Source organism: Chiroxiphia lanceolata, chromosome 1 (genome assembly GCF_009829145.1).
Source record: "Chiroxiphia lanceolata isolate bChiLan1 chromosome 1, bChiLan1.pri, whole genome shotgun sequence".
NCBI lineage: Eukaryota > Metazoa > Chordata > Aves > Passeriformes > Pipridae > Chiroxiphia > Chiroxiphia lanceolata.
This window is the reverse complement of record NC_045637.1, coordinates 85,258,724-85,279,924: the sequence shown is the minus strand read 5'-3', so window position 1 is coordinate 85,279,924 and position 21,201 is coordinate 85,258,724. Positions and strand designations below refer to the sequence as shown.

General features: G+C 40.0%; 1 protein-coding gene across 3 annotated transcripts; it reads right to left on the bottom strand.

The window, feature by feature from the left end:
- Positions 1 to 1,091: 1,091 nt before the first annotated feature.
- On the bottom strand, positions 1,092 to 19,753 carry LOC116797627 (heterochromatin-associated protein MENT-like). Of its 3 annotated transcripts, XM_032709334.1 has the most exons (14): positions 19,645 to 19,753; positions 18,401 to 18,578; positions 17,043 to 17,156; positions 15,271 to 15,405; positions 14,777 to 14,894; positions 14,270 to 14,412; positions 13,561 to 13,716; positions 7,901 to 8,077; positions 6,891 to 6,977; positions 6,402 to 6,539; positions 5,762 to 5,879; positions 4,920 to 5,062; positions 3,637 to 3,804; positions 1,092 to 2,561 (listed from the first exon to the last, which is right to left on the bottom strand). In XM_032709334.1, exons 2-14 carry the CDS (start codon positions 18,566 to 18,568, stop codon positions 2,148 to 2,150), a joined length of 2,079 nt encoding a protein of 692 aa, XP_032565225.1. In that variant the 5' UTR covers positions 18,569 to 18,578; positions 19,645 to 19,753; the 3' UTR covers positions 1,092 to 2,147. The 3 variants fall into 3 exon arrangements, with proteins under 3 accessions (XP_032565225.1, XP_032565244.1, XP_032565233.1); XM_032709353.1 differs by lacking the exons at positions 13,561 to 13,716; positions 14,270 to 14,412; positions 14,777 to 14,894; ... (2 more) ...; positions 18,401 to 18,578; positions 19,645 to 19,753 and adding an exon at positions 9,364 to 9,423; XM_032709342.1 differs by lacking the exons at positions 1,092 to 2,561; positions 3,637 to 3,804; positions 4,920 to 5,062; ... (2 more) ...; positions 6,891 to 6,977; positions 7,901 to 8,077 and adding an exon at positions 11,324 to 12,751.
- Positions 19,754 to 21,201: the final 1,448 nt, after the last annotated feature.

Below are 21,201 nucleotides of genomic sequence, written 5' to 3'. Positions count from 1 at the left end.
AGAGCCCTGCAGCAAAGGGCTGAGGAGATGCACAAAAATTGAAGTGGGAAGACCTTTCATTGGGTTTGGTATGGAACACTTGCCACCTTTTGGGTAAACTTCTGCTCTTACGTGTAGTGACCCTTCAGGCTGGGTATGCACTGTTTAGAAATTCCCAGTTATTACTTATTGTGGAAAACACACAGCAGAGAGATAGGATTACAATGCTACAAGGCTAAGAATTAACATACTTACCCACCCTGATGGGTCTTTGATGGCCAGGCATCACTTAAGTGGAGGAGGAATGGCCTTTGTTGCTCCTCAGAAGAGTCTCAGCCTTCATGTTGATAATGGTCACCTTCCAAATTTTCATTTTTTTTTAAAAACTATATTTTATACCTCCTCATGCAAGTGCTTCTCCTCCTGAAGCCTTGCTATGTTGACTATTCCGTCCTAACAATAACTTCTCTGTTTCCATACAGTGAACAAGAGGCAGGTATACTTTGTTGAGTGGAGATGTAGTTCCACATAGAATACATTTTGGTGAAGTGGAGTGAGTTGTAATTATAGGTGGAATTTTGCTGAGAGCAAATGCTTTTACAGTAGCCTGCATTCAAATGTTGTTGTCTTAGGCAATGCTTTCTGACACATAGTCAGAGTACCACGATGGCTACAAAATTTTATGCTATTCCTTTTGGCCACAGGATAGCACAACTGCTATCCTCCCAAGCCAACAAGCATTGTTTGTTTGCTACTGTACATGGGCAAAAGGGATGTGTGGAAGATTCACTTTTTTCTTGTTGCTTGTTTGCTGTTGAACATGGGCAAATGGGCTCTTTGGAAGGTGATCTTCTGGGCCATAGCCTCTAGTCAGACTTCTTATTTCTAGTGTGTTGTGACAGATATGTTTAGTGAATGCCTAGGACAACATGTGGAATAACAGTATTTTGGGGCCTATTTGAAGCCCACTGGCATATTGGGATGGTGTGTGATTGATTTGGAATGGCAAGAGTGGAAACATGCTCCAGCCATGCACATTACAGGATATTCTAAGAGAACCAAGTAGTTAATTGTCTTGAATAACAACACAGCTCCTGGTTAATTTACTTTATTAAATGCAGATCATGGTAAAAGTATCAAGTAAAGCATCAATCAAAATTTCACTGGTGTTTCTGTCAATACCACGAATATCTATGCTGAGATGCACTCATAAGGTACAAATCAAACATTGGTCAATAACACAGGTAGCAAGGAAGCTGTGCAGATATTAGACAGGAAACAGGTATAATTAAGTAAAATTAAAAAGAGGAAGCAGATTTAAATTCTAAAGGATTTAGATTACATATCAGTAAAAGGTAGCAAGAAGGCATGTTGCTCATAGTTTTCTTAGCATTTTTGATGGTTGGAACTCTCAGCAACTTTAAACTACAAAGTTTAGAAAAATGAGGAAAAAATGCAAGATGATTAGAAGTCAGCAATTAAATGTTAAGGGCTGGACAATTTTTCCTCAAAGCCTAATTTTTTCAAGTAGCTGAAGGAGCAGGAGAGAAGTGTGATGTGTCTATATACGTGTGGTGAGACAGGAGGTGGTAAGGAGCTTTCTAAGATTATTCTGGATTTGTATTAAATTTTGTTAATCCCCAACAGTCCTAAATTGGAAATTAACATAAGGAAATGCAAATTCCTCACTTCTCAGTGAGGAAAAGAGGTCAAACAGATTTCTACAAGTTCTTTTTTTTTATAATTTTTAGGGATTTTTTTCTCTCTGGGAGAGCCAAGAGAATGAGCTGCACTTCTCTTGAAGTCAGCATTTGACATAGGCTAGATGATGCCATCTAGCTAGGTGCAGAGGGCTTTTATGACTCCACCTTACTCTCAAACAAAACCAGAAGAGCAGGTTTGATACAAGGGAGCAAAATTCCACACTCTGTTTTCTGTGGAGGGCTGTCTCATTAGGACAATGGAAACGAGCAGTAGAAGGGCATTCTTTGGTGGCACGGGATGGTTTCTGCGTGCTGCCTTCTTTGAGGGGGATTGGAGTGGGAAGAAAAGAACATACATTTTCAGTACAGGTGGCTATATGGCTTAAGGTTGAGATTTTAGCACTGCAGTTCACATTTTTCAATTGATCAGTGAACCTTGGTTGCTGTCTGAGAGCAAGTAATAATTCATTCTAGGGGAGAGCAGAATCTACCGAAAAAGAGGATGCTCTTGGATTTGTTGTGTCTGATGAAGAAGAAGAAAGGGTGATCAACCTTAAATTTCAGAACATGGCCAACAGGTGCACTTTTTAGCTGTATAAGGACAGCAGTAGCAGCAGCTGCTTCAGTGCCCTTTTCATCAACTGCAACAAAAGACTTGTGAAAAACTTTGGAGATCTGCAGAACACCCTTCTCAGTCATTCCACTGAAATCAGCATTGCGGCTAAAGGCACTGTGCATTCCCATCCTGACCAAATTATCACTGAGGTCATATCTCTCTTCCATTTTGAACTTAGGTAGGTATAGATCCACAAGAGTTTCAGTCATCTTCTTGGAATCAGTCCATTCGGACAGCTTCTCATAGGTCAGTTCTCTTTCCAGCTATCATTTAAAAGAAAGAGAAGGAATTTGACGTTTACAAGGGAAAAACAATTAATTAACTATGAATTAATCAACTTTATGGCAATGTAATGAATTAAACTTTTTTTAAATAGCAAATTTAACATTTATCTGAAAGCATGAAATAGAAACTGATTTTACTGATTATCAGAGACAGCGTATGCAACAAATATTTGAGTCTAAATACTGCAAAGTTTTGAGCACCAACCCTGCCAAATTCATTGCAAAAGGAAGACAGAGAGGGCACTGAGCAGCTGCCATTCCCTGAGGTAGTTCTTTCCTCTCTTTTAATTTAGTCTTGATGTGAAAAAAATTGCTGTGAGATTGACAGCTGCATGGCATGTAGTTTGGTCCAGTTCTATAAAAACAGGTGTTAACATTATTGCACGTATTACCATGACAGCTTTGAAACAAACGTCTTCCAGCAAGGTCTTTCACTGCCACTCTGTGTCCTGGGCACTACACCATGACAGTTCAGCTCAGATCAAATGGAGGAAAGCAATGAATGGTATAGACTCCAAGAATTTAACAACCTTGGAATTGTAGTAACTACAGTGGTAGATCTCATTATTATAGCAAATGCAGTCTCACCAAAATCTTGGTTTTTCAGACAGCAGACAAGTGGGGGGGGGAAGGGGGGCAAACAGAATGAGAACAAGATGGTAAACAAACTTCCAGGCCATGGGGCAGAAGGGTCTGTTATTTTAGGAAGAGGCTGTTACTACTTGTGCAGTACTGACCCTCCTGAATGTGCAGTGAGATTTAACCCTTAAAGAATGTGTAAGATTGGGTGTCAGTCATGGGGCTGTTGAAGAGCTAAGCATCTGATTATGCACAGTGTTTACTCTCTTCAGTTCTTATCAAATTAAGGGTGCTCAGCGTGGAGGAACTTTCTTGGCATTAGATAAGTATCAAAGGAAATTAACTCAGCTAGTGGAGGGGTCAAACAGTATGACAGAATGTCCTCAGAAAGGGAGATATGGTTGCCAGCCTGCTTTTTTTTTATTTTTTAAATGACTGTGTGTTAATACAAAATGGATGTATCATGTTTTTTTACCTGTTCAAGACCCGTACTGTTGTCTTTGATGTCATCAGGAAGGAGGATGAACATGCTGAGTTCATGTTTCACATATGGCAACTCAATCATTTTGAAGTTCATTCTTTCCATGATGAGAACTGGAAATGTATTTCTCATGTACATCATCTTTACTGGCTTGGTCTTGTTCTGTAAAGTGTTTATTTAAAAGTAAGAAATCATTCCTTGAATGGAAGGATGATGATGTCTCAGTACAGCGCAGGGAGCAGAAACTTTTATAAACAGCTTTTAAAACAGCAATTTATCATTCATTTTCCAAAGCTTTTCTTGACTGGACTATATTGTTCATCTTGATGTTTGTCTCAAAAGATTTCATTGGGGGCTGAACTGATAGATTTTTCTCTTCCCCCCTAAAAACATGCACAACAGCCAACAGAGGAGGGAGGAAGAGAGTTAGAAATGTCTGCAAGGATTAGGGGGATGGAGGAGGCATGGGATATGGCCTTACAACACTGTGGCAGAGAAACAGCTATAGTTTAAGAGGAAAAATGTTGTGCAGTTTTTCAGTGGTCTCCTCTCTCTGTTGATAAAAAGTGGCCAGCTGATTGTTCCTTATGTCACAGCCCTTAAGCGAAGATAACACTAGTGTCAGAGCAAAAGGGCTCATGATGAAGGGAGTTCCTGGCTAGCAGTCACCCTGTCAGGAGTATGTAACCTCCCTTAACATCTACGTCCCTTCATTCAGGGAAGCAGACAGTGTATACAGGTTAATCAGAAGGCAGAAGGTAGAGTTTGTGGAAAAAGCGCAGAGTTCTTGTCTTTTAATGTGAATTCATTAACATCTCTTCTGGATACATGCCATTATCATTTCTCCTAGTCCCTTCCAACCATGCAAAACTTCAGGGTACACCGTTGCAGCTGTATTTGGTCAGGTATGTTTGTGCCTAGCTAGGTTGCACACCTCAGAGGTCTGGGTACCCTAATCAGCCATGACATGCCATGTAGTTCTTGTCCATGAAGCCTGGGCTCTCAAAACCATGTTTTTATGATCTAGTCATTCTTAACACTCTTTTGCAAAAAGAGCCTAAGTGACAGTAGTACTTTTGGAAACAGTAGCTGTTATCTGGAGCTCATTAACATTTGCCTGACCATCTTATTATTTCAGTGAGCTGAGCACTGACAGATTTTGCTGTAACTAGCTTTTCACAGAGGGTTACCACATGGATACCTAAAAAACTTATGACTTCAGCAGCTGCTGTTGTCACCAGGTTGTTTACAGTAAGAAGGACACAGGAGGAGCTTACCTTGCTCAGTCGGAAGGCTTGCAGATCTGTACGTCCTTCCTGAAATTTCACTTCCCATTCTGCCTTGAAGTAAATTGCATTTACCAGGATCAGCTCGGTGGTGTTTGACACATCTCGTGTAGTCAACAAATTCTTGATTTTGCCTTTTGAAATCAGAAGAGTCAAATTTCATTCCAGCAGTGTGAACATTTTGATCATTTTTTCCCTCAGTTCAACTTCTTAGTAAAAAGTCCTCAGTGCCCTGCTCCCTAAAATGCTCCCTAACATAAATCAGTTAATTTCTTTACCGTTTCCAAAGCGGTTTGCTGTCCTACTGGCTAACTGACAGGGATTTACTCCTTCCCCCAAGAATGTCACATCTTCGTGACAAGCAGCTAGAAGCAGAAAGCCATATATTGCCTCACCAGCTGGTTGCACTAGGTAGAAGGAGAACAGCACCTCTGGCCAGTGCAGGATGGCACAGCTGGGCAGGCATCCCCACTCACCCTGGAGCACACTGGTAGGCAGAGCTATCTTTCCCCTCTGTCTACTCTGCCAGTGATGCATGGGTGCAGTGCCAGGACAGTGGTTGTACTGGAGGATCAGCTGATGCAGAGCACAGCAGAGTCAATGGGAATCTCCCCAAGGAGCTCTCTGGTGTCTGGATCAGGTATTTGAAGCTGTTTAAATGTGCTGCTCTTCCTCTGTCCTCCCACCAGATCTCTGCTCACTGTCCACATCCACATTGGAAGGCACGACCTAGCTGCTGCAGTAACAATTGGGGAAGCAAGGACACCTGCCCAAAGGAAATGGCAGGCCGACTTAATGGGAGAGCAAAGATGTTGGGGTTAAGCTCAGCTTACCCTCAGTTTGTTTTTCAACCCAAGCGTTGATTTCCTTTCCAGACTGTTCTGGTGCTGTGTTAAAGTTAACCTTCTGTGGTTCTGCTTTGTAGTAGTTCTTACTGAGCTGTATATATGTCTGAAAAATAACAAAAAAGAAACAAAAATGTTCTGTGCTAGAGAACTACGCTATTTTTCAGTCCCAAAGGGAAGTTGTTAGCTCTTGTACTTGATAGATTCTTGGGCCTTGAGGACTGCAGGATTCTCCTTATTGCACTCTCTTGGACTGTGGGTTAACAATTAAGAAGTAACTGAAGAACAGAAATTTCCTGTATTTGTTCCAAGTTTTATCTGGAGAAGTGAGGAAGGATGCACGCCTCCCATGGATGTGCTTAATTTTTACAATTTTTTCTATTGGGGTTTCCAATACTAAAGGCATGTTGCATGAAAAGGAATCCCTACAGTACAGTCAAAGGGCAATGCATCCTTAAATTCTGTGAGCAGACTGACTGGTATTTTTCAGTTAAGTTCATCACTGGAGTCCAGAGCTCTCATTTGCAGTATTCAGGGTCAGCTTCAAACCTGTTCTATTAATGGCAAGTAATTAAAATGAGAAATATTTTTTGCACCTTTTCTTACTCCTCTCTGAGATTTAACTTACAGGTAATAATAGGAAGCTTTTTTCCACGTAAATGCGGTTGGCACTTCTCAGCGAGTAGGTGCTTCTGGGTTTGTTGATGGCAGTCAGGAGCTTTTTGAAGCCAGAATGGATGTCTGCAGCTTGCTTGTTCTCAGGATCCTTGGAAAAAGAAACCAAACATTCAGCAATTGCATTTTTGCATGAAGCTTTCAAAACATGCTAAGTGATGTATGTGGGACAGGAATTTGGGTTCCCCTTTCTTACTCATTATTTTTTCAAGTTTACTATCAAACCATATAGCAACCTTCCGTACTATCCCAATGACTTGCCTTTTCACACTTCTCAGAGTCTGAATGAGTGACAGGAATTTAATTTCAACCTGTTGTGAAGTATGGTGGGCATTTGTACTTTAAAGGGGGGTGCAGACAATAAATACTGGACTCCTAAAGCTGTATCTGAACATTTAGATTTGGAAGTTCTTTGTCTTGGAATTTCAGTTCTAATAGATACCATTTTCCTTCTCTTCGGTCTCCCCCGAGAAGGCCTGGCCACAGAAGAAGAGGCTTCAGCTCCTGCTGCTTGAGTAAAATGAAGAACCTGCAAGCAGAGTTTCAAAAGATAAGAAACAGGCATGGAGGAACTGGTGTGACTTAAAGACAAATGGGGATCAAATGGTTGTCTTGTTTCACTCCTTGTGATAACTTGCTGTGCTGTCTGCTCCTTAGGTGACTAATCAAAGGGATACTGAAGCTGTAGTATACATAAATCCCATAGAATAACAATGATTAGCTCTGTCCCTCTCCCAGAGCATCAACACAATGCTTCTGTCTGCACACTGCAAGGCAGATCTCCCTTCCACAGCTGTTGCTTCCAGCAACAGGAATGTGTTTGTGCAAGCCCAAATTGTTCTCCACATGATAATGGTACAAAGGCCTCTGAAAAGGAGTGCAGTGATGCAGAGGAGAGTGCTGGGCAGTGCTGAGCGTGACAGCTCCTTCTGAGCCAGCAACGTGCCCATGTGACATTAAGTAGGATTGGGTTTGGGGCTGTGGATATACCAAAACCCTTCATATTTTCCTGTTGGATTGTCAGGCAGTTGTTTAGGAAAGCATAAATCAAGATAGAAGGATGCACCCCAGCCAAGATAGAGAGGGGGAATGCATGGATCTGCAAGCCTCCTACCAATTAGTTAGGAGCTATTGGCATCAGCTTTTTGCTTCACAGAGGCAATGTCCCATATGTGACCAAGTCATGGAATCATAAGATAAATTAGAAGATGTCAAATAATTTAGAAGAAGTCAGGTTCAGAGAACCTCTGTGCTCAGCATGTGATACCAGCAGGACCCTTTCTCTTAGTGAAGAAGAAAGTGATGTGCTATGACATTAATAAAATTTGCCATTCACTTGTTATGTGCCTGGGTTCCTTGTCATTATGGTGGCAAGTTTTTCTAATACTAAGATTTGTAGCTAATACAGGAGCTAGGTATTGTATGGGGTGTATGTTTTATAGAGCTACCTACCTCTGCCATCTCAGTTGCTGTATTCCCTTTTGCACCGAGGTATGTCAGAGCCAGAGCAGCTGATATGCTCCAAGGGGAAAAGAAAATGTTTTTTCCCTTGTTGGTCTCATTCAGCTTGTTGAAAAGATCAACCGTAAACTTGCCAACTGAGGTGGAGACCTCTTCCATTGCTACAGCCTGGAAAGAGGCAACAGACAGAATTGTACTGTTTGAATGTTTAAAATTTTGTACACAAAATGTATTAGTGAGAAATGTTACATGTGCAACACAATGCATTGACATCAACAAAAACTAATAGCATAGTTGTGTATTTATCTTCCACATAGATACTGTTTGCCACCTACTAGGAACAGTATTTTCTTCTAGTTTTTTCTGTTAGCCAAATAATATTTTCCTCTAACTATGAATTTGTCCTCTTTTACAGAGCTGCAGTTTTCTCCTTGTTTCTTTCTGCCTTTGTTTTCAAAAATATGCAATTCATAAATTGTGTATTTTTCTTCCTTTTTATCCTTAACTAATGATTTATCAAATTATTGTTCGCAGGGGACTGTAAATGCATCTTTAATACATTGATTCACAACATGTCTGAGTTTCCCACTGCTTCATTTTGGATCTGTATAGAATTGAAAGTTGATACTCTGAAAGAATTTAGGCATAATTCTTAGGCTCATTTTCTTTTCCTGGCCAGCTACCTATTCTGAATAGTATCATGAACAGCAAAGCTGGTATTTCCATTTAGATTGATGGAGTTTTATTCATTATGTGTACCTACTGCCCCTTCTGCATGTTCCAGCAGTTTTATTTTCCTCAGAAACTGGCAGATGAGTGGAGGTTATAAGTACTCCAGACTTTAGGATATCTGCCCAGTAGTACCTGCCTCATGTCGTTTTCCACTCAGGAGACCAAAAATGTTGATTTTGTTGTTGTTGTTATTAATATTTGTATCTATGGAATGGAGCATCAGAAACAGTGGAGCAATCTCTGAAGTCTACAGATATTTATCAAGTGTTTGGTTGCCAAACCACTACAGTTCTTCTGGCAGCCAGTATCCTGTCAGTACCACATCTGGACCACTGAGTGATTTTCTCCCCTTGGAGAACACAACCAAGAGAGCATCAGGATGGAAATTTCTCTGTTGTCTGCTAATGTCTCCTCCTTAATGTGCCTTCACCTGAAATATGGAACTCCTTTATTGAACTGAAGATTTTAATTGAAAGACAGTCACTGCCCTAAGAAAACTTTCCTTCTTGTAATCAATTCTGCCCCAAATTAGCAGTTTTCCTTAGGCTCAAGATTTATTTTGTCTAATGGTCAACATTTAGGAAAACACGAGGCGAGAATTATGCACTATAACACTGGTATATTATACTTTATCTATACAGTCATGCATGGCACAGATTGCTTTTTAAAAACATTGTAGAAGTTACTACTCAAAGTTTAAATATTTTAGTTTAAATATTTACCTCTGATCCTGTGAGAGAGAAGACTTAGGTCTTGTCTTCAGTCAGGTTCTGCGTTTGTGTGTTAAGCAATTTTTAAATTAAGAAATATAGTACTACTTGCCCCTCCCTTTCCTTCTCCCCTACATCCATGTTGTTTCCTTCTACCCAAAGCTCTTTTCTATCCCCAAAAGGTCTTGCATAATTTTGGCCTCTTTGTTAACCTTGTCACTTTTCAGTTTTAGACATTTCAAAAGTACAATGGAGTTAAAGTCTCAGCTCTGTTGTTACACCACAATAGTAACAACAGGATAGCAGAGCAGGTCACCCATTCCAAAGGTTTTCTGGTGTTGTGGAGAAAACAAGTCTGTTGTTTAAAATAAGTGACTAGCAAAAAGGTTACACAATACTTTTTTTTTTTTTCTGGATTTAAGCAGATATTGAAGGCCTGATTCTTCTCTCTGGTTTTGTGCAGCTGTGACTCCTGTGTTTCCAATTCAGTACATCAGCATAAAACACCAAGCTTAGTGATTGAATTAGACGCTGGTTGTCCAGCTTCAAGTTGAAGATCATTAATAACATAGACCCAAAGCCATGAAGGACCATGCAGAGGGTAAAGGATGGACACCCCACTGGTTGTGTTGGTGAAGAAACCTCATTGCAACCATGCATGGGAATCATTTGAGAGAAACACTGCAAAACACTGAGTTACTGCACAGTACTTACATGTAGTAAAGGAGGACAAGAATTGAAACAACCACACTGGGAGGGCTTGAGCAAGGTTGGAGTGAAAACAGACAGTGGAGGGAAACATGGCACTGTAGTTGTCACTCTACAGTCCCAGAAGAGAGACAGTGGTGAAAGAAGAAGGTGGTGGCAACTACTGTGAGACCAACTGGAGGACAGAGGAAGGTGAAGGAAGGGAAGGAAATTGTGTGCTAAGCATTTTGCTGCAAGCCTGATTACAGGAACAGAGTGGGTTAAGAATTCTAAAAAACGGCAGAAATCAATGTTGTGCAAGGCAGTGGAGAAATGCCAGAAATTACACAAGTGTTGGTTTTAGTATGATGAGCAAGTCCTCAAGAAATCTGGATAGCTGAAAGGTAAGCTGAATGGTTAGGTGGTAGGAAAGCCCAAGCCAGGAGACTTCCAAGTCCCAAAGAAGTATGCTGAATGTGAGCAAGCTAGCTGCCTTTGCTAGTCAACATGCAAGGATGCCAGGCAGGATGAGAAAGAGAGATGGCAAGGCAGAGTGGCTTTTGACAGGAGAGAAAAAAATCACGTATTAATTGAAAGAGGCATCCAGAAGTCAATCTCCTGCTGGGAGCAGGGCCACCAGTAGATAAGGTTAGCCAAAGCCCTTCCAAGGATGGAGATTACATTATGTTTCTGAGTAACCTTCTCCAGTTCATGGCTGCTCACCTTGGAAAAAGGTTGTTCCCTAATATACAACTCACCCTTCAAGCGTTGTGGCTATTGCCACTGTAATGACCTGGCAATGAGAAGAGGACATTAAGATTGTCATCTTTGCAATCGTGCTTCAAATATTTGAAGGAGAGAGAAAAGGTGACTCACATTTCCATTGACTTTAAAGGCCTGTGAGTTTGTTTGCATGTTGTCATGATTTTGTTTTTCATTGGCCTCCCAGGTCTGGCTTTCCTGTCTTTATTCTCAAGATACATTGGGAAGTGCTTAAGATGATTATCCATGAGGACACGAAGCTCTTGTACTAGTAAAGCGAGGCAGAATTAGACCTGAATTCATGGGGATCCTGTGTCATGTTTCACAACTGAGACAGACAGAAGGCAGTGCTGCTGGGGTGGTATAGGGGTAATGTAAAGTACTTGCTTCATGACATTTTTTCTATGCTCCTTCTCCTTTGGAAATAGAACCAGAAGGAACCCTGGAAGCAGTTGAGCACTTGAAAGAAAAGAGAAAAGACTCAGTGACAGTCAACAGTCTCTTCTCTGCCAGGAAAAGGGAGTCTTGCTGTCCCAAGAAGATGTGTTTCTAGTAAGATGCTGTTGGTGTGTGCAAGTCCATTAAGAACACCAGTCCTTTGTTCTCTGTTGTGAATTCAGGTAGTCAGGAGCACTTGCAGCAAACATGCAAGACTGATTAGAACACTTTCTTAGGAGAAAGAGCTGTGACAGGAATAAATACGACCTGGGGGATTTCGCATGTCATCTTCCTGAAAGCACTTAGGGAGTACGTATTACGTGTATTAAATTAGACTTAATTCTCCCATTTGATCTTGCCTCAAACCAGCGGAATAAGTGGTAAAGCAAAGTGAGAGCAAAGCAGTGCAGTGCTAGGCTGGAAACAGTATTGTATGGATGGAAGGTTACAAAGGAGAAGGTTTCAAGGTTTTATTTTCCTCCAGTTCTATAGTGTTATTCAATATTTTCCAATTGCTGTGGGCCAGAGATTAGAAAGTACTTGCGTTAGCCTCTTTTCATGCAAAAAAAAAAAAGAAGCATCAGTACGAGGAATACAGAGGATTTTGCAGGTTTATTTCATTATCAGCTCTGCCAGGCCACAAAGTTGGTAAAAAAACTGAGAAGAATGTGGGTGAGGTAGCCCTCCTGCAGGGATCAGCATAGTGAGCTGAAACTAATAGAGATGGAGCAGCATTCTGGAGGAAGATTTTCTTTTCTTCTTAGGTACCAAAACACATATATTGAAAATTACTTGTTTAGATCAACTCAACCTGTTCTGAATGGTGGCAGTTCTGGTTCAGAAAGTACTGAAAAGACACAGCAATATTGTTCCATGCACAGTCTGGTACTTATAGGGTAAAGCTAGCATTTTCAGGTTCTTTGGACAGGAAAATGAGCCAGAGGCATGAATTCATGGTTATTTTTAATATATGCTCTCTTCTAACATTGAGAGATTTGTCAACAGTAAAGGAAACTTAAGAAGTGCACAGACTATTGAGATGCTCTTCATGGTGTGTATTTTGCTCATTATTGTTGTTGCAATAACCTGTTTAGTAATTGTTGAGTTTCTAGGGGGAAGAGAATCTTCCCAAGAAGAGGATAGTCTTGGTCTTGTTGTGCCTGATAAAGAAGAGGAAAGGGTGATCTGCCACAAAAATAACAGTAGCACCAAGACTTCTTGATGCCAGTGATGCTGAACTGGCAGCTGCTGCCTCTGTGCCTTCTTCATTGACTTCCAGGTAACACTTGTGAAAAACTTGTGACAAAAACAAATCACCGTCCTTTGACATTCCTGTGAAATCAGCTTGGCCTTCTGTGAAGGCATCTTGTATCCCCATCCTGCTCAAAGTGGATTTGAGGTCGTATTTCTCTTCCAACGTAAACCTTGGCAGATAAACCTCCATTTTCATTTCCTCCATTAGTTCTGGGTTGGTCCATGAAGACAAATTTTCAAAAGTCAATTCTCTTTCCAGCTGCAGTTAGTAAAAAGAGAATTAGAAAATTACAGAATGTTCTTCTCATTTCTTAAATGGAGGGCTTTTCAAGCTGTCGTAAATGTACAAGAAAATAGTAGGGAAACGCCAGTTTGGAAATCTTTTTGACTGAACAACAATGTTGCTTATGGTTGGTCAACACAGTATTTGAACTGTTTTCAATATTTGTCAGGGAATATAGCAGGGTTACAATAGGTTGATTTTCTGTTCCCATTTCTGTCTTCCCTGCATTTTAGAATTTATTGAAAAGAGCTTTTTTTTTTCCTCTCACAGAACACCCTATAAATGAGAATTTTTTAAGAGTTTGTTATCCAAAGGCATAATCAGTCTTTTTACAGAAGGTGGCAGTGTCCATACATATCAGTTCTGGACATCCTGAAAAGTAGCAGAGGCTGCCCAATTTTGGTGGGGTTTTTTTCAGAATGAAATCATATCTAATGTCTAAATCAGTACAGAGAGTGGATCTCAGCAGGGCTGGCTGGCTGTCCTCATTTTTGTTGGGCAGGAAGAGGAGCAATTTTATGGGTTTGGGTTACTTGTTTCCAGGACTGATCAACACTGGAAAGCACAGATGTGCTAGCTTCCAAGAGTAAGAAATCTAGTCTGAGCTTCAAGAGGTTTAGGTTCACAGTACTAGACCAAATTTGAGATTTGCTTTACCTTGAGCTTGATCAGTGCCCTCCTTCCTAGAAACATGACTGCAGCCTGGTCTTTTACCTCACACATGCATAAAGTAAGTTAATGAAACTCTTATTTTCTCAGATGATTTATGCTCTCAGTTGTTTTACCTTTTGTAAGCCGGTGAGGTCACTTGGTAGCAGGATAAACATGCTGAGGTCATTATTGACGTATGGAAGCTCAAGAACATCAGCCTGGACTGATTCTACGTAGCTTAAGTTAAATTTGTCACTCAGGTGCATCATCGGCACTGGTTTAGTTGTATGCTGCAACAAATCAAATTAAATGGTTTCCATTTGTACTCTAAACACTAAAGGACTGAGTTAAAATAGCACAGTGGATGATTATTGTATTTACTCTACAAGCTGCCCAGTGTGTCTGAGATATCCTTATGGCTAGGACACAGGATCTTCAGAGGACCCCTGGTCTTCTGGAAAGGCACTTGAAGGCATGACAAGCTATCTGAGCTGTCTCAGATGACTCCCATTATGGGAAGCTGTATTTCACTCTGATTTGTTGTATGGCTAAAAATAAATATGTAAAGAACTAAACCATACAGTTTTGTTCACCTCTTTGTTTTTCCTGCTATCAGAGGATGGAAGCTTTTTTCAAGTCAGCTTCTGACAATTTTACTTGTGGCTCAGGGCCTACTATGTGTGTGCAGCCTTAGTGCTGAAGGTGTGGTGAAGAAAATATACTGTATACTGTATGCTTTAAATGAAGTAACTATTATGCTGCATGGATTTGAAGCGTGACAGGAATTTCTCTTTCAGTTTTCTCCATCTGCAATGTAGCATATAGGGCAGCATATTCCCATACCATGTTTATTCTGAAAGGCCTTTGCCTGGTAGCTTCAGCTTCAAACTTTGTTGCCCAATTTCCTTTGAAGTAGAGTGCATTTATCAGGACTAGCCTGGTGAGTGAATCTATGGATCCAGAAGGCAGAAGATTTTGGATTTTACCTAGAGAAAATAGAAGGACATTCACACATCTGTGTACTTTTACTGTTTCAGTGCAAGTGTTGGCACAGTTCCTGTGGTTATAAGCCAGGGAAATTATAAGTGCTGCCATAGCATCCATCTATTTTGACATTATTCGCAAATATATTGGGCTAATCTTGAATTACAAAGAAGAACAAGCCATATTTCTCCCACATTCAGATGGAGGACACTAATTTTAGTAAGGCCTTGTAACTAGATGAGTACTTTAGGAAAAGTGATCTTATTTACCTTTCTGAGGTTAATGGTTTACCTGCCATCAGCCCCTTGGGTACAGAGAAAGCAAAATGGCTTCTTTTTGATTTGGAGAGGAGAGGCTGGAACTTACCTTCAGTCTGTTGTTCAACATTGGAATTGATCTCTCTTCTGATTTCATCTGCTGCTCCCACAAAGTCAACTGATTGTGGCTCTGCATTGTAATATTTCTTGGCTAAGTGTAAGTATTCCTGCAGTACAAGAGAGACACTGGTATTAGGCTTGTTCTTTTACAATATGAGTGCTACTACAGCCAGAGATAAAAATTGCATGGACAAAAGCATGGTGTTTTCTCAAAGGAGCAATGTATTTTTTTAGTGGAAATGCTCAATTTAAATGTTCTTGTCTAACTACATCTGCAAATGATTCTTAGATTAGATACACATCCCATAAAACTAAAATTTTAGTGTCCAAAGTCTCAGGAAAAGTCTCATAGAAAACACTTATGTCAAGGATAATAACATGATTTGCAAATGTAGTGAAAATATTTAAAAGTATGTGGTTTATATTGTCATAGAGAGATTATGAAGGTTAACTGGCACTGCATAATCTGAATAAAAGACTTACCTTACTGAAAGGCAATGATTTTTCTCCATATAACTGGTTGACACTTTTAAGCAGGTAATTTTCAGTAGGTTGATTGATTTCAAAGTTTAGTGCTTTAAATCCAGTATGGATATTATCTGATTTGCCAATTTCTTTCTTGAATAAAGAAAAAAAATGTTATTTATCTGTTGTGTAAAATAGTTAAAAATTCACAATTTTTTCTTTTATACAGCTCCAAGTAAAGTATTTCTCTTCAGATGATCTGTTACCTGTATCACAACAGAAGAGGTACTCTAAACTTGTCAGTATTAAAAGAATAATTTTAAAGTTGCAGGCAAATATGGTACACAATGTAAGTCTTAAGAGCCTGAACTATGTAAAATATTTGAGGATTTATAAGTGAAGATTATAAAACTTAGGATATCCAAAAAAGGAGAGTAATTGTTAAACAATGCATAAAGATTTGGCTCTGTCACTCCTTTCATTTATGAAAGTCAAGGGTGTTACATGGAAGGTTTGCCCTTAATTTCTTAATCTCTCTCTTAAAATTTTGTGGTTTGTTTGGGGTTTTTTATTTTGTTTTGTTGGGTTTTCTTAATGTTTCAGTAATTGCAGTAGGTTAATTATATTAAAGTAACAACAGTATTAAATGAATGATGGCTCAGACTCTCAAATGAGCTCAAGGAAGATAAACTGTGAATTAGTAACCTAAAAGTCTGCACCTGTGCTGTATTCACCTTGTTATTGATTCAGAATCAGAGGCATGATCAGACACTTAAATCTCTAAACTGTTCGAACCCGTAGCACTACACATAGTGCTACCCATAGCACTCTGTAATTCTTACAATTAGGACAAGCATTACTCATGAGCAACAACCCCTCTCCTGTTCATGCAGTGCCAATGAGATGTTGACATAACCCCTAAAATAAATCTTCCCACCACAGGATTTGGCCATGGGATGGAGAACCAAGTGGCCACTCATCAAAACTCATAGGAGTTGGGGTTTTGTGGGCAGACTGCAGGGAAATGGCTCACTACCACAACAAATAAGGATGATGGGAAAGAACAAGGAGAAGAGCTTGACACCACCCTGGTTGAATTGTCAGCGAGGAAAAAGAGCTTTTTTCCCTCAGAGGGATTACATTTGCTTTTCTGTATTTCTTTGCTATGTTCGATTACATATACTTTGGGACAAGATGCTTGCCAGTATGGCAAAGAAATATTTCAGGAATATAATTATTCCCATCTCTCTAAGATTTATTGCAGGCAACTGGTCTACTTCGGGAAATCCCAATATGTAAATTTATTTTGTTAACTGCTCAATTGAAATGGAGACTAATTTCTGAAACATATCAAGCATAGGTAGCTTGGAAGAGTTAATGTTTTGGCTTTACTGTCTTAATGATGCAATCAAATGTGTGGAAGGGCAGCTAATCCTTGGGATTAGCTCTCTAAGGTAGGAAGTGTGCTAGCTTTCAAACAGTAATAATTTGGGAAAGAAATCTGCCCTCAAAGCTAAGAGAGAAAGAACAAGAGATCTATTGATAGACAATGATAACATCAAATGTTAAATTTTGCAAATTTGAGATTAGTTTTTGCAATTCTGCCTAAAAAGGGGAAGCATGTAATAAATGTTGCATTAGGTGAAGGTATCACAGGATGTTGTACCAGTTAATTGTGTACACTAAATCTGAGGAAAGCAAACGTAAGCAAATGCAAATGTGGAAGGAAAACACGAGCAAGAAAAGATGTGACCATGCCCATAGCTTGATCACTATCTTGGGTGAGGTACCTTCTGGAAACATGCACATCGATTTAATAGACTGTCTTCTGTTCTAGAATAGACTTGCATTCTTATCGTTGTGGTGACATTTTTGGCTCCTTCAACTTTGTTAAAGTGAAGTACCTGTAGTGGAAAAAGCAATAATAAATGGATCAATAGAAAATTTGCCATTTCTGTTAAAATTTTCAGTGATGTCATGGGAACTGGAGAGTCAAGCTCAGATTTTATTCAGGCCTTTCTGAATATAAAATCTTTGGTTAAGTCTTGAGGCTCATGTGTACAAAATGGCTTGTGTACAGTAAGCTGAGGGCTGCAACGCAAAACTCTTACATACCTAGTCCTTACAGAGAAATCTGCCTGCTTGGACTTATGCCTTAGGAAGAGCCAATTATCTCCAGATGGAGCCTATCAAAGCAGAAGTCTAAATGGAGCGTGCATATGTGTTAGAAAGCCTGAAAATTGTCCAGGCAGTTTCATGCCTTAAATCCCTTTCTCTGGTCTTGTTCACCTTACCCAGGCTACAAAGGGGCACGATCAACCTTGAAACATTTTTGAGAAGAGCTGTGCCTTTTGTTTTGTTTTCCCTTCATCCTTACAGAAGATCGCTCCTTTCTTTTTTACCCTACTGGCTCTCTTTTCTGCTATATATCAGGAGTTACATCACTGCCCTAGCAGGTAGGACAACTTCTGCCTTAGCAGATGCAAATTCATAAGGATCACCTCCTACGATAGGAGGTAGGTGACTGCATTAGGTGTTAGGTAACCGTGCATTGGGGCTGTCATTGCTGTCACGTGCTGAAACCATGAGCTCTGAAGAAGTGCAACTTAGTGAATTCAGTCAGTGATTTTGCCAATAAAATATACATCCCAAAGAAAGGGTTGTAGTCTCAACTTGTTTCTTCTCTAGTCTTGGAGATGTGGATTTATGTTTAGCAAAGTGTAAAACTTATAACTATAAGGGAGAGTCCTTTTCTGTGCGAATTTTCTGTGGCAGAGTAGAAGAAGAATCCAAATCTCCTACTCCCTGGTGAGTGCTCAAGTTACTGAGCTTTGGGATAAAAATCCCTTGTTTCTGCTGGTGAAATTTAAAAGGTGACAATGTCACCAGTGCCACTTCTGTCATTTCTTAGGGTCCTATTTGCAGAGGCTAGAGTAGAGTTGATCTGCACAAGTGGAGAACTGGTCTATTCATTGCAAAGCACATCAGGGGTAAAATGGGAGCTGGCATAAGTACAAAAATCACTCTAATCAAAACTCTACACATCTATGGCTTTCCTCTCTTCCATCACAGTAAAATTCTGTCATGGAGGACATTATTCCAAGAGACCTACCCTTTCAGACATCTACTTTTTGAAGCCCACACTCACCTTTGCCATTTGATCTGCAGTGTTACCTTTGGCTCCCAAATAAACCGTAGCCAGGGCAGATGAAATACTTGAAGGGGAGAACAAAATATTCTTGTCACCATCTTCCTGACACTGCTGTTTGAAAAAGTCGAGAGCAAAGCTTGTGTTTGCTTTATTTAAAGCATCCATTGTTCTGAAGCTGCAAAGAAAGGGAGAAAATATGCTATTAACAAACAACTAATTATGACTGCAAGTTTCTCTTCACTTTTTGAACTTCCTTTTGTGATTTAAAGGCTTTCTAAAATTATCTATATGAAGAATGAGGAGGATTAATTATAATAAAGTCATATAAAGTTTAGCATGTCCTGTCCATGTCCATATTTCACTGATGGCACTAGCCACCATTTTTAGGGATAAACCAGCCTCCAATCTTGTTTCCTATTTGTTCACCATTTGCTGCACTGTCCTTTACAGCATCTTGGAGTAACAGTTGATAATGTTACTCACCAGTGCCTGGACTAGAAAATATGGAGAAGCTCTCCCTTATGACAGATTTTATGCTTCAGTTTGTGCAAGAGTGTTTTGATGCTCATTGCTGTAGTGAACAAATAGTCTGGTAACAATAAAGTCAAATTATTCATTTAGATGAGGACAAAGATTCCTTCCTATGCTTGAGGAAGCACCGCCCCAGCTGTTGCATGCTAAGCATCCTGAATTACCTTTTTGACTTTCAAAAGTGTCCTAAGCTCTGTCTTACAGTGGTAGTCCAGGTCCTAGCTTCCCAGTACTTCTGCAGGACAAAGTTTCTGTATTCAGTAGCCCACAAATGCTGCTATTTGTCATTTGTCTTTCAGGTTTAGCTGAGAGCTCTAGACAGAGACTAGGAGATTTTCTGGTTGATATAAGATGGCCCTAGAATAAAGACAGTTTGTCCCCCAAGTAGCTTGCATACCAGGAGCTGATCTGATAATTCTAAGCACTAAGAGCACAGGAACAACTTAGCTGACTTAAGCAAACATTGTGGTTCTTACTCTGCTATGATATATATGCTAGTCAATGAGCCCTAGAAATTATAGAACTCTGAACAATAAATTGCTCTTCCTGCATATTTTTAAGACTTCCCCCTTCTAGACTATGCCTGTGCAATCTTATTTAATTACTTTCCCCAGTATTAGATGGTTTCCTGTTTTGCTATGCATTTGTCAACAAAGCAACATCATCCAAGAATGTGTGAAATAAATGGTATCTAGAAATCATTACAGTACCTTGTTCTGTACAGGAAGAAACACTGCTGCTCCAGGTGTCTCCGAGGTTTCTGCAGTTCACATGAAGGGTAGGGTGAATTTATAGTGTGCCTGGCCAGTTCTGCAAAGGTTCTTATGACTCATGGCTGGGCAATGTGTTCTGCGCTGTAGCCCACATCCCTGTGGAAGAGCTGAATCATCTCAGAGTAGGATGTGAAGTGATGGTAAGAATGATACCACACAAGAACTTTACAAAACTAACTACATAAGTATTTCTATAAACACTTCTGTGGCAACAGGCTAGTAACAACTTGAACCCACATTACTTTGAAGAGCCTTTCTTTTGTGGTTTGGAGAGTTTAAAAAAAGGCTGTTGCTGACCTACTTTTTTTATGATTTGTCTAAAGAATTTATCTCTGAGAAACAGACAGACAAAAAAAAGAGAGTGACTTCTTATGTGTGAGTTTTTCTGTTGTCCTTTTCCTTCTCAGAAAGAATTGGTCATTCCTGGTGGGTTTCAGTTTTGGAAAGATGGGTTTTGCTAATCTTGAAGGATTTTAAGACTGTACAACCAGGGAAATGCTGCCACTGTGAGATAGGCAAGGTTAAGAGACAGTCATGAGACCCTTGCTTGTACTGTCAGTGGCAACATCACTAGAATCTAATGTGGGTCTTAAATTAGACTTCATTTCTGTTTCCCCACCTAATCTGAAAGCTGTTTGACTGATGTAGCACAACAGAGATCTATTCCTTATTTTTCATTCCATTTCGTCTTTCCTTGGCTACAAAAATACCTCCTTTCCTGATTTTCCTTGCAATCATGCTGTCCCTTCCTCCGTTGTCCTTCCTGTAGCTGTCCATCCCCACTCTGACCCCTAACCGAAGCATCCTATGTAATCCTACCCTTGCCCTTTATTTCATTTTTTACCTCTCTGCATTGTTGAAAACTCCACCTTGAAAACCTGGATAGGAGTTGCTTTCCAGGGCTGCCTCCTCGACCCTGAACAGGACTCACAAGGTCTCTCTCCTTGGCACAAACTACTTTTGGAGCTTTCTTCTGACCTGCTGTCTGTGAGCATAGGTTAAACATGGACTTGTGTTGTAGGTCACCAGCTGTCATGGAGGATCTTGTAATGAGGAATGAACTATGGAAATACCTCCAAAATTTGGTGTACGATATATGGGTGTGCAGCTGCCAATTCCCTGCCAATGATGAACCTTCTGCATCAATATAATTGGGAAAGGAAAGCTTTGTTAAAGTTGCTTTCCTACCTGTGAGGTGCCACATTACTTTAATTGGATGTTTTCCTACCCCTCGGGTCTTTTAAAATTGTAGCAACACATAAGGAGCATGTTTCAGTGTGAGTTGTAATTAGATGCATCTGTTAGGTTTTCTAGACAGCAGCATAGTGTAGGAGAGATACTCACTGCATAATTAATTGCTTCCATTACACCTGGGAAAGCTGTAATCTGTTTATATTGGCCTTCAGTGATTTCCAAGGCTTAAATGATTCGAATAATATTTGCAAATTTAGCCATGTTGTTGAACAAGTGATAGATACCCTGAAAAGACTTCAT

What these genes read in the sequence shown, in the direction of transcription:
- LOC116797627 (XM_032709334.1), bottom strand. Translation starts at nt 18,568, where the DNA reads ATGGATGCTTTAAATAAAGCAAACACAAGCTTTGCTCTCGACTTTTTC. An exon ending in TGTTGAACAACAGACTGAAG is followed by an intron (nt 14,413 to 14,776) that starts GTAAGTTCCAGC and finishes TATTTTCTCTAG; the next exon opens with GTAAAATCCAAAATCTTCTG. An exon ending in CAGCAACTGAGATGGCAGAG is followed by an intron (nt 6,978 to 7,900) that starts GTAGGTAGCTCT and finishes CTCTGCTTGCAG; the next exon opens with GTTCTTCATTTTACTCAAGC.